The sequence below is a fragment of the Pediculus humanus genome, genomic scaffold, assembly GCF_000006295.1.
Source record: "Pediculus humanus corporis 1103172108177 genomic scaffold, whole genome shotgun sequence".
Classification (NCBI taxonomy): Eukaryota; Metazoa; Arthropoda; class Insecta; order Psocodea; family Pediculidae; genus Pediculus; species Pediculus humanus.
In genome coordinates, this window is record NW_002987747.1 from 21,922 (window position 1) to 35,658 (window position 13,737).

General features: G+C 27.6%; 2 protein-coding genes across 2 annotated transcripts; both read left to right on the forward strand.

Annotated features, from left to right (window-relative positions):
• Positions 1-8,217: 8,217 nt before the first annotated feature.
• Positions 8,218-9,350, forward strand: Phum_PHUM410490 (uncharacterized protein; the record flags this gene model as incomplete). Its single annotated transcript, XM_002428876.1, has 3 exons — positions 8,218-8,306; positions 8,365-8,788; positions 9,204-9,350. 3 exons carry the CDS (start codon positions 8,218-8,220, stop codon positions 9,348-9,350), a joined length of 660 nt encoding a protein of 219 aa, XP_002428921.1.
• A 3,344-nt stretch (positions 9,351-12,694) lies between these two features.
• Phum_PHUM410500 (transcription factor MafG, putative) lies at positions 12,695-13,492 on the forward strand (the record flags this gene model as incomplete). The annotated part of the gene is made up of 3 exons (XM_002428877.1): positions 12,695-12,917; positions 13,031-13,232; positions 13,312-13,492. The coding sequence occupies 3 exons, from the start codon at positions 12,695-12,697 to the stop codon at positions 13,490-13,492; spliced, it is 606 nt and encodes a 201-aa protein (XP_002428922.1).
• Positions 13,493-13,737: the final 245 nt, after the last annotated feature.

Consider the following 13,737-nt stretch of genomic DNA (forward strand, 5'->3'; position numbering starts at 1 on the left):
AAAAAAAAAACAAAAAAAATTTCCAATATGGCGGCGTAATATTTGATTTCGTTTTATTTTTATCGAAATTTTTTTCTTTTTTTTTTTTCCCCTCGTTACAAATCTATATTATACCTTTTCAAAGTTCGAAATAAAAAAAATAATAATAACCTTTTTGATAACCTTTTTTCGTGACCTTTTTCATCCTCTCTCTCACTCATTAAAAAAAAAAAAAAAAAATTATTATTTATGCATTTTATGCAACTACTTAAAAACTCACATATTTATCATCATCTTTTTTTTTTAATTAATTAACATAATTTTATTTATTTCTATATTTTAATAGTAATAATAATAATAATAACAACAAAACAAAATCAATATTGATAATTAATTATTAAATATTGTTTTTTTTTTAATTTAAAAAAAAAATTTTACGTTTTGTTTTTATTATTTTTATGAAAAAGACGACGAAAAGAAAAAAAAATTTTTTTTTTTGCCAACTTTGTAAATTTTGCATTTATTATTATTATTATTATTATTTACGATGGTTATGCCTATTCTCAAATTACATAAATAAAAAAAATAATAAAAAACTTAATAAAATAATTCGAAAAGTAATTAAAACGAAAAAAAAAGTGAAAAAAAAGAAAATTTTTATATAAATTTATGATTTTTTATTAAAAACACGTGGCAGGTATAAATTTCAGTTTGCGACCACGTTTAAAGCCTTTAAACATACGACCACGTTTTTATCCCTGTCTTATTATTATTTTTTTTTTTTTTTTACTACAAATTTTTCTATTTTTCTTACAAATTTTTTTTTTTTATTCTATTCTCGATATTTTTCTACCTCCACTTCATTTTTTTTTCTTTTTCAGAGAGAGAGAGAGAGAGAAAAGAAAAGTTTGATAGTTTTTTTTTTTTAAATGACGGGTAAATAGAACACGATTTATTTAATAGAATCGAAATTCAGTTTAAATTTTTTTTTTTTTTTGTGGGAGGAAAGGGAAAGGGAGAGGAAGGTTTTACACGTTTCTCAACCATTAGTATTTTTCTGTATTTCCCCCTTCTCTCCTCTCGTTACACAATCTCTCACACTTTCGCAGCATCTCTCTTTTTAAACGGCAAAAAAAAAGCCCAACAGATAAACAGATAACAAAATCAGATTTTTTCCAGCCACATTTCAAACAACATTTATTTGCACAAACCGTTTTATATAACGAAAATTTTGGTTCAGTGAACAGAATTTCAACCATTATTTATTCACAATTAATAAAACTCTTCACCCCTTTTTTTATATATATTCTCTCTTTCTTTCTCTATCTATCCCTCATTCACTTCCTCTTTCTCTCTCTTTATTTTTCAGTTTATTTTATTATTATTATTTTTTTTGTACGTTTTGCTTTGTTAATTTTTGGTAAAAAAAAAAAAAAGTTTTTAATTCCATCGTTTAGTTTAATAAAAAAATAGGGTTGAAATAAGGTTTTGTTAATTTTTGCTGACTGATAAAAAAAATTTTTTTTTTTTTATTAATATAAACAATTATTATTATTATTATTAAACTTTCACGCACCTTTCCATCCCCTCCTCCCTCTCGCACACGTGTCCCTCACAAAAAATAAAATAAAATAAAAAATAGAAATTTTATTTAATCAGTTTAAAAAAAAAAAAAAAAATGAGGCCACTTTTTTTTTTCTTGTTTGTCCTTCGACATTCCCCCCATTGCTGACCTTAATTCAATCCGTCTCGATTTAAGTTTTGTCTGGACCAATACGAGAGGAAACCTTAGATTTGGATCGAGTAATTCGATCCGTCATGTCTAGTTCGAGAGGAAGAATACAGGAAAAGGGAAAAGGCATCTCTCGTCTAATTCAATACTATGTCGAAAAATGTCTGGAAATGGAAATTCGAGATGTAAAAAGAGAAATATAGGATAGGACCTAATAAAACATAAAAAAAAAAAAAAAAAAACTGTAAATTTTGCAAAATGAAATGTTTTTTTTTTTTTTTTTCTCTCGTTTTCCTCTCGTCTTCTCCTTCCTCAGACGAAAGAGATGAGAAAAAAAAAAAACAAACAACAACAATGAGGACAACGAAGAGAGAGAGAAAAAAAAACGACAGACATAACAAGATTGAATCAATTTGACGTCACATCCGTTTAATCATCAGGAAAATTATTTTCGTTTTAAAAAAAAAAATTGGCGCGAAAAAAATAACAGGAGAAATTTTTTTTTTACATTTTTGCCCCCGTAAAAATATTAATCGTAGCAAATATATTTATATATTATTACGTAACTTTTTTGCCCTTTTGACATTTTTTTTTACATCTTTCTTATTACTATTATTAATTATTGTTTTCTTTCGGCCTGTAATTTTTTTTTTCTTCCTACTGACCCATTTTTATTATTATTATTATTAGCATCTTATAAAAAAAAAAAAAAATTGATAGGAAATAATTTTTTTTTTTTTAATTACGCAACAGGTGAAAAATTGGTTCGGTTAAAGTGCCAACCCTTTGACTTTATGGTTTATCGTGACGACCCTGACCATTTCTTTTTACAAGGTTTCCCTTGGACATATTATATTATTTCAAGTTCAACAATTGAACGATTTTCTAGTTTTTTTTATTTTCCTTTTTTTTTTTTAATAATGCAATTAACATAATTAACTAATTAAATAATTTAATTAATTATCTGTTTCGTAAAAAAAATAAAAAATAAATCGGTCATGCAATAGAAAAAAAATAAATAATAATAATCATAAATCTTAAAATTTATGTATAAAATCAATACAATCATAACTATTCGTGTATTATACAAAAACCTGAAATCATTCTAACGAATAAAATGATCCTTCCCTCCCTCTTGCCCTCTTCATTCCCTTCCTTCCCTCCCCCCCATAAAATTTATATTAAAATTTAAAAAAATAAATAATTAAAAAAATTTTCAACATCGAATTCGATTATTGTTATAAAGAGATTTAAATTATTATTATTATTAATAAATAAAATTATAAGGTATGAAAAAAAAAAAAAAAACAAAGTTTGAAAATGATTGACAACACTTTTAGGCATGCCACCATAAAATAAAACGACATAAACACGCGTCAAGGTGACCCCCAAGTTCCAGAGCCATTGTACTGAACACTCTCTAACGGTTTTAAAAAAAAAAAAAAAATTGCTGAGCCAATACCTTGTTTTAAAAAGAATTCAAATCGATTCTACAGGACAGCCTAATAATAATAATAATAATATTCGACATATTCGAACGTTGAAAAAAATATTAATAATAATAATAAAAATAAATTCAATTAGATAATGGAAAACTCTCTTATTTATTCTCTTTTACGAAATCTTTTTCCAATTTACAAGAACGAAAAATAAAAAATAAAAAAAAATGGCGGCGAAGAAGAGATCAAAACAATAAAAAAAAAGAAAGATTGGGAATGAAATCAATCAATAAATAAAATAAATAAAATTTTTAAAAATGTTTAAAGCTGCTAATGATGAAATTCAAAAATCAGAAAAAAGAAAAACAAAAAAAATTTAATTCACTGCAAACGGCTGACGTTATTAAATAATAATAATAATGGTAGGTAGGATTTGTGTACCTGTCGTCAGGTGCGAATTGAAAATCTTGTCTTCGTGTTCAAAAAGGATAGAAATAAAAAAATATATTTCAGCAAAATATCGCTGAATGACTTGAAGGCCTTATTGCGTGACCTCCGAACGAGTTTTCAATGTCAGCTTCAAGCCTGAATTAAGCAGCATAAAAAAAAAAAAGAAAAAAAAACGGATGAAAATGCTGAAACTGCCAAAAACAAGTTTTTCAATTAAAATAAACATCGAGATCCGATTTCTCGATCGATGAACGATCGCTCGAATCGATTTACTAAAAGCATTTTAGTTCCCGGTTAAAAAAAATGGAGGGGAAGGTAAGAGGAAGGGTGGGGAAAAGGGAAAAAGAAAATAATATATATATATAGGACAAAGACAAACGGAACGTTGCTGTTGCTGTTGTTGTGAAGAAGAAGAAGAAGAAAATTGAGAGTAAAAGGAAAATGGGAAAAATTAGGTGTGACGGAGAGTAAAGAAATGATAGAAGAAAAAAAAATAAGAAGAAAAGTAAGAGAAAAACTGAGAGGAATAGAATGAGAGAAAGAGAGAGAGAGGGTGGGGTGAAGGGGGAGAGAAATAAAAGAAAAATGGAAAGAAAATGAATTTCGTGTGCGCGCGAGAGAAAGAGAAAGAGAGAGATAGAGAGAGAGAAAAAGGTGCTGATACTGGCAATTTTATTATAGACCGGAGAAAAAGTTCTGGAAAAAGCGTCAAAAAATTCTTCTTTTTTTTTTATTGACTCCTTTTTTTTTTTTTTTTTTTTTTACAATCTGGATTATCGTAATTCATTTATTTACTATTAATGGAAAATTTGTTTTTAAATTTTTCGCGACAAATTTCCCTTCCTTTTCCCTCTCCCTTTTCCCGCGGAAAATAATAATAATTAACTGCAACCACGACGATTCCTTTAAATTTTTTTTTTTTTTTTTGAATGCAACTTTTTTTTTTTTTATTATTATCATCATCGAAATTTCCTTCAATGAAAAAAAATAAAATAAAATAAAAATTTAATTGGATCGATATTATTTTCCCAACGAAAATTATTATCATTATCATTATCATTATTATTATGATTAATATTTTTCAGACTAATCATTTACGATTTATGTAATCATCGTATCATTTTATTTTGCTTACGTGGTGAACAAAAAAAATTTTTTTTTATTTATTTATTAATTTTAATATTTCTTCTTACCCTTCTAGAAACAATTTAAAATAATAATGATAATGATAATGATAATAATAATAATCTTCATTTCCTTCATCTTAATTTTTATTTTATATTAAAAATAAATAAATAAATAAATAAATTATAACCGAATTGAAAAAAAAAAAATTTACAGAGAATCCATTCGAGTATAACACAAAATTTTTCTAAAAATTTTTAACCTTTGACCTTTTTTAATAAATAAATAAAATACACAACGAGGAGGATTTGGAAAAATCATAGGTAATATTAATAATAATAATAATAATAAAACGTGGAGGGAGTAATGAAAATTTTTTTTTTTTTTTTTATTGTTCAAGGTCGCAAACGATTCTCTCTCTCTCTCTCTCACTCATGTCCAAGCGAGGTAAGAAAAAAGTTGATGAGAAATACAAAAAAACCCTTCGTAATCTATTTTTTCTCCTATTGATGGGTAATCGATATTTGATTCGCAAAACATGCGCTTTTTTTTCAATGGCAGGAAGTTGCAGAGGACACCAAAAAAAAAAAAAAAAAATTGATGGACTATGCAAAATTAATATTGTAATACCTGGAAAACGAGCGCGGGAAACGAGCATTAATAAAAAAATTATTATTATTATTATTTAAATAATATTAATAAAAAAAAATTATTTTTTACGCGCTAAAAAATTATATATATAAATACTTTAAAGGAACTAACTTGTGATTGGTTGTTTTTTTTCACATTTTTCTATTATCTCTATGATTTTTTTTTCTTTCTCTATGGTTTTTTTTTCTTTCTCTATGTTTCCTCATTAGCTTCCTCATTTCTCGTTAGACATTTTTTTTTATTCAGATATTTTACGCGATTTCGTTAAATTTTTTTGTAAAAATGGCGATCGGTCGGTCGGTTGTTTTTTCCCCCACCTCACTCCCTCCCTTTTACGTCATAAACCGTTTCTAAAAATATTTTTCGGGTTTATTTTAAAAATAATTTAAGGATTTAATTTAAAAAAAAATAATAATAACAGGTGATTCTCATCATTGATTATTAAAAATATCCATATGGTAAGGAAATAATAACAAATAGAAACGATAAATAAAAAAAAAGGCCTGACACGACCTAATAAAAGGTCAAAGTATTCGAAATTTTTAATATATATATTTATATATATAGAAAACAGGTTTTGCGGAGATTAAGAAACCGGTCAACAAACTTATTCGCGACAAAAACAAACAATAAATAATGCAAACGCGAACAAGTTTAGATAAAAAAATTTTTTCAAAAGAAAAGCTGCCCACGGCAAAATGGCGTCTCTTAAATACAGTTTCATTTGGTCATCAAAAGCCGCGTCCAGACAGACAATTCGTAAGCCATTTTTTTTTTTTTATCCAATAATATTTACTACAACAATTTTACGGTACTACTACTACTACTACTACTACAGCAAAAGCTGACAATCAGCAATAAGATAAGAATGTTTAGTTACCGCAGCAATTTTTATTATTCTTCAGCTGAGCTCAGTGCTGACAACCCTAAATGAATTTTAAATGTTTTGACCTCAATTTTGACTTATTTAAAAAAAAAAAAAAAAAATTTATTTTTTTCCTATCAGCCAGCTGATTCGGACAAACGATTAATAAAAAAGTCAATTTTTTTTTGGAATAGCAAAAGGGAAAAAAGTAGAATTTGGAAGAGGTTCCAGAACGAAACGGTTTTAAAACCGTACAAAACTACATATTAAAAAAAATATATATATATATATATAAAAACTTAAACAAGTGAAATATAAATACTTTAAACGGATAAAATTTTTTTTTTTTTTATAAATAATAAGATAAGTATGGTGGTGAATAGCCACAGCAACAAATGTAAGTCAATAAGGCACGAACTTGCCGGCATATTAAAAAAAAAAAAAACATCATGGTTCTCACATTACACAGACAGGAAAAAAAAAAAAAGAAAAAAATTTGATAAGAAATTCATAAATACGTTAAACGAAATAAAAAGAAGTTGAATCAACCTCTCTGTTTAAAAAAAAAACCGTTAAAAATTTTTTGTTTAAATAAATAAACGAGAACTTGAATCAAAAGAAAAAAAAAAATATACAAATGGTTTTAGGTACATTATTCCTTTTTGTATGTCCACCTTTGTGGGTATATTTTTCAAAGATAATTTATTATCAATCAATTAATTAAAGATCGAAACAAAATTTTCAATAATGAGAAAAATCAATTTTGTTTTCAAACAAAAGAAAATGTAGTAATAATAATAATAATTTAACAAAAACGGTAATTGATTGTTATAAAAAGTAATTCTAGGTCAATTGAACAAAATAATTAAAGTTACTCGCCCGGACTTAATATATATATATATATATATATATATATATATATATATATATATATATATATATATATATATATATTTATTTATTATATAACCGACGTGTAAATTTTCAAATTTTAAAATTATTGGTTATGAGATTTGTTTACCATGAAAGTATAATATCAATTTAAAATTCTATCATTGCGAGACGATAGGGAGCCAAAATGAGTTTTAAAAAAAAGGTACATTGTCAAAATTTATTAAATGGAACAAAAGAAATCAGAGATTTTTTTTTTTTTTTATAAACATTATCTCCCGTGTCAGTGATGATTTTGAAATCATTATCTCCCCTCCCCTTCCCATCCCCCTTCCCCTTTTTCCCCCTGCCCCCCCCCCCAAAAAAAACGGAAAAATACGTTATTCAATTCGTGTTTTTTTTTTTTTTTTTTTTTTAATAAAATAAATGCACATAATATTTTTATTTTTCTCATGAAATTTTTTTTTTTAAAATGAAATGACCGTTAAAAATAGACGTCGGCCATGTTGCTCCAGGAGAGAGAGCGAGAGAGAAAAAAAAGGGAGAGAGAGAGAATAATAAAAAAAAAAAAAAGAGAGCTTTTTTTTTAAAATTGGTTTTCGTCATTGTAAAAACTATGCACATAACAATATTAATTAAGGAGGCGTTTCTAGATTATCTGAGTGAGAAAAATTGTATGACCAATGAGCGTTGAGGGGGCGGATCCCCATTTATTCGAACGCCTTCGGACCCACGCGCAAGATTTTGATATTTTCCAGAAAGTTATTCTTGCCAGTTTATCGCTGATCATCGTACTGAAACCGTGTGGGAGTTTGTAACCTGTGGACAAATCCCTTTTGTTTAAACAAACAACAACAACAGCAACTACAATTATTATTATTATTATTATTATTATTATTCTTTCTAGTTTTTTTCTTTTTTTTTTATAATTTCAAACGAATTTTTTACTTATATACATATTAAAATGTCTTGTAAAAATGGTACCGAGTTATAAAAAAAAAAAGAAAAGTGAATAAATAAATAGAAATTTTTTTTTTTTTTAATTTTTATTTTTTGCTATCGTGGCTTTATGCTAGTCTATTGCAATGGAAGCCAAAAGCAATCTCGCTCAGGAGTATTTGCGAGACTTTGATTTGCATCATTTGGACGTGGTGAAAGAGAAGCAAATTCGGATGTTTCTCGTGCACAACAACAAGACCGTCACAGTGATTTGAACAATACGATGAAAATAGTCCGATAGTGCAAAGACTACCATCAATTCATACCAACAACGGTACAATACTTATACCCCCTCACGCGCCCTCGGCGGTGCACCATCAAATATTAACACCTCCTATTCATAATGGAGACGAACATTTATTCTCACACGAAGGCTCGATACTCGGAGCCATGCACCAGCACCACCACCATCATAGCCATAGTCATCATCATAGCATGGCTCTTTATCAATCTCAGTCTTCGAATTCCAGAGGGGAAATGATAGCTTTTCATCCTGGCACACCGGGAACACCTCCGGATACTCCACCGAGCAGTCGTTCGACGGATAGTCCCTTGCATTATGGAATCGATTCACAGCATCCCCAACCGCCGAATAATTTAAATTGCTTGAGCAAACCTGAAATGGACGATAGCGCTTGGCTTTTTCAACGACAGCAGGTAAGAGGTTTTTTTTCATCGTATCAATTTTGTATCGTTAGTCACTCGGGTCCCCTAAAATAAACACCTGAGAGTTGTAACTACTTTGAAGGTGTCACATGAAAAGACCTAAAACCTTTTAATACTTCTTATTGTAAATAACCGGGTAGTAACCTAAGAGTGGTAGGTAGGTATGCAAATAAAAAGAAGAAAACCTGACAATATCCTTGTAGAAACCTTTTGTTCGAAAAAAAGTTACTTGTAAACGAAAAGCATAACGAAAATCATTGCATAATAACTCAAAGCAACATGTAAGAGGGGGGAGAGGGGGGCAAACCTTAAAATATAAATTTTTAGGCGGGAAAAAAATTTTTTAAAAAAATTCGATCAATAAATAATGTTTAAGAAACAAAAGTTTTTTTAAAATGAATTTCAGTTTCGTAATTTTCCAACCGATTGCAACCCAAATTTGGCTTTTTGGTTGTTGTTGTTGTTGTTGTTGAATAAACATATGCAAGCTATTACAAAATATTGCCTGGATGATAATGATGATTGTCAAAAAACAAAATTCAGGTTTGATTAATCCTAGAGCTTCCTATTAGGAAGCAAACACATTACAAACCAAGGAATTAACGGTAGCGTGCCTATTTTAAATAAAACGTTTTTTTTTTTTTTCTTAATTGCCTGTTTTTTGTTCTTTTTCCCCGTTTGAATAAAATCGGCTTCGGGAAAAAAATTTTTTTCTGTTAATTTGAACAAGGTCAATTATTAAAAAAAAAAATCGTCGAGAAATTTTACGTTTCTTACGGATTAAAAACCGTTATTGTTTATAATAAAACGATAAAAATTGTTTTTAAAAAATTTTTAACTAATTTTCTTGTTATCATAACTTGCCACAATCAAAGGGATGTAAATAGTGTGTGTGTGTGTGTGTGTGTTTGTCCGTTTGTTTTTGCTTATGATAAATAAAAACTCTTTTCTCTCTCTCTCTCTTATTAACCAGTCGTCAGTTTATACAAGATCCGTCGGTGTATTGTTTAAAAAAAAGAATATAACCCTGTTTGTGTTTGTTAGGATTCTTCTGATGAATATTTTGAGACACGTGCTACGTTTTGATTCGTTAAACAACCAACGATTGCCTTTACAAAACAAACGTGATTTTTCGAAAACGTACAAAATTCACGACACCCGGGGACACTAACTCTCTCTCTCTTTCTCACTCAATTAAATTGTTAATTTGATAATTTAATTTTTTTTTCCTCTCATTATTATTATTATTATTCAGGAATAGGCCGTTCGTTGTAAATTTTTTTTTATTATTTTTATTGTATTTATAATAAAATAAAAGAAACGCAAATAGAGTCATACCCGCGAAATATTCACACGTACGCACGTACTCACGCACAACGAATTTTATTACCCGCCATTTTTTTTTTTGAATCGTACCTGTTATCCTTTCGAAAACAATTTTCTTTTTAAAGCAATCGTTTTCCATGACGAAAAAAAATTTAAAATTATTAATACGCGGGCTTTTACATAAAAAATTCGTTACTAATAAAATTACTAAATTCGTTACTAACTAAATAATAATAATGATAAATATAAATATTTTTTTTTTTAGAATTATTCAAAGGAAAATTTTTTTGGAAAACGAATTCCTTTTTTCCTTTTTTTTAATTGATAAAAACCGACGGGGTGGGGTGGGGGGGTGAGAATTTCGAAAATTTTTTATATAAATAAAAATGGCGGGAATTTTTTATTCGATCGATTTCATTTTAAAACCGTTTCGATTTTTTAAATAAGTAAATAATATATAAACAAACAAAAAAAAAATAGTTTATATTCGTACGTATAAAACAAAACAATAAGTTAATAATAATAATAATAATAATTGTGTTTTCTTTAAAAATTTTATAAATAAACCTGATAATAGTAAACATTTTAATAGTTTAAAAAAAAATGTTTTTATTTATAATTTATTATATGAAAATCAAATCGTACGTAGTAATAATAAATTGTTTATATAATTTATTCATTTGTTTATAAATTAATAAATTCATATATATGAATTAAATGTAAATAAAATATTATTATTTACACGGATGGCGCGTTTGGGTCGTTTAAAGAGAGAGAGAGAGAAAATCGTGGAAATTTTTTTTTTTAAAACAATTAATATCGATAGTTTTGAACAAATCGTTAAAAAAGTCTTCGGCAATAATATATAAACATTTTCATGATCGTTTTTTTTTTTTACAAATTATTTAATTTATTAAACAGCTTTTTATTTTCTTTAACAATAATTAATTGGATGTTAAAGAAAATTATCATTAATATTAATTATTATTATTATTTTTTTTTTACTTGCATTTTGTTGCATTTAATTATTGTTTTTTTTTTTTTTTTGTTCTTAATGAACCGATTAATGACCTGTTCGATAACCTCGAAGTTTTACTGAACAATTATCTTCTTTTCCTTTACATATGTCGAAAGAAATGACACGGTGGAACATATTATATCCATCAATTTATTTACCTTATCTATATAATGTATGTTAACCGTTTATTTTATGTTTAATTTTCATCAATAAGACACAATAATAATAATAACAACTATTAAATTGAATACTTTTAAAATTATTGACTCACTTTTATTATTATTATTATTATTATTATATTTAATTATAATTACGTACGTTTTACAGAAAACAAATTAAAAATCCTTTCCGTTGAGGGTCATGGCTATTTTTTTTTTTTTTTTTTATTAAAAAATGGAGGAAAAGGTTGTAATGGTTTAAAATTAATAATGGCGAAAACGAACCTATGTGCTTACGTAAGAAAAAAAAATAGAAATTGATTTTATATATATAAATTATTCGAGTATGATTAGAGAAAATAGACTTTGACAGAGCTTTCGCTGACTAAAGTAAAATTTCAAATTTTCTTATCAAAATTATAATTTTAAAAAGGACGAGAGTTACGAAAGCTAAAAACAGTCGTAAAAATTCTTTTTTCATTTTGTTTTTTTTTAGTTAGCCAACAAACATCGACGCGTTGAAAGCATTTTATTTTATTTTATTTTATTTTATTTTTTTATTTATTTTTTCCCCGCGTGGGGGCGTTAAAAATGAAATTTTTTTTTTTTTATCAGTTGGTGCCTCTGATTTTATTTTATTAGCCTAATCGATATTTTCCCGCGTGGTAAGTTTTATCTTTTTTTTTTTTTTTTTTACCATAATGAAACCTTTACCTTGTGAAACTGACAAACGGCGGTTATGTTTGTTTAAAATGAAAATTATATATTTATTTATGAAAAAAATAAGTCTCGAATTATTATTTATGATTTATGTCAAAAGTAAATTTTGATTTTCACGTCCACGTTATCTTAATTATGATTGGAAAATAAAAAAAAGCCATGTTAAGTCAAGTTTCCTCCGAAAAAAGGATTTTGTTAGACCTTTCGATACAAAATTGATTATGTTGGTCGTTGTGATTTAGTTTACAATCTGTATTCTATCAGTCTGCCTTTTTTTTTCAATAAATAATAAATGAGTGATGAAAAATCTGTGTTAAAAAAATAAAATGACTAATAATGTGATTTTAGGCATCGTTTAAATTACAAATAGTAAATAATGATGAAGCCTAAAAACCTGGAAGCCTCTTATAAATAAATAAAAAAAATACCCCCATTGTTTTGTTGTAAAAAAAAAAAAAGAAAAAAAAATCACTATAATTTCTGAGCGCAATCGTTGTATTGCAAAATATTATTTTAGGCTAAGTTCCTAGTCGGGCAACGACCTTTGTGTATCGCAATTCTCAAACTAAATATTTAAAACATCAAGTTTTATTTAAATTGATCACCGATTTTCAGATACAAAGACACGGATCTGAACCCCTTGATCTAAGGCCTAATTGCAATGGTGAAAACGAAATGGAGTGGTCAGTTACCTCCACTCACGGCTCCGTCATCTCACCAAATAAAACCATCCACCCATGTGATTATGACGATGCCGTAATACATCCCGATAGACAAATGCGAACATGCGACTATCAAGATATGGATCCCATGAGCCCGGCAACACCAAGAAGGGTAATGGGTCTACCAAAATCCCTGGCCTCGACTCCGGCTCTAACAGCCAGATATTCTAATTTAGGTCAGTGTTATTATTATTATCACCATCATCATCATCAATATGCTGCGCACTTTTTTTTTTTTTTTTTAAAATAAGGAGTTAGAAATCTTGAATTTTAAAAATGTTTCTTACAGCCGCAGCATCGGAAAATTATATCGACGATGAAACCCTTGTTACTCTTTCAGTAAGAGATTTAAACAAAAGTCTTCACGGTGTACCAAAAGATGTAGTTACCAAATTAAAACAAAAAAGAAGAACGTTAAAAAATCGAACGTATGCACACAATTGTAGGAGCAAAAGGATCAAACAAAAACAAGAATTAGAAAATGAAAATACGTGAGTATAAAAATTTTCCGAAAAAAATTTTCAAATTGTAAAACTTTTTCAAATCAATCATGCTTTTTTTTTTTTTTAGATCCCTAAAAAACGATTTATCAAAACAAAAAGCGGAAAATCATAGACTTCTTCAGGAACGTGACAGAGCGATACAAGAGCGTGATTTTTATAAACACAGACTGGAAGAGGTAACGAGAAGATCCGGACCTTCCGAAGGTATTCAAAATTCTGTCACAAATTCTCAAAATTTGTACCAGTGACGTCAGAGACGGTCGGGGTGGAGCTGAAATTCTCGGGGCTTCGGAGTGATTGCTTGCCCGGTCTCTGCGCATTTTTCTGGCCATCATACCATATGCAATGAGAAAAACGACGAATGCCCCTTTCAAAAACATCAATAATTAATTTCTCTCACTCTCTCTCTCTCTTTCTCCACACAATAAGTAAATCAAAAAAAAAAAAAATGAAAAAGAAAACGAATTTATCGATTGATGGCCAGACGAATAGA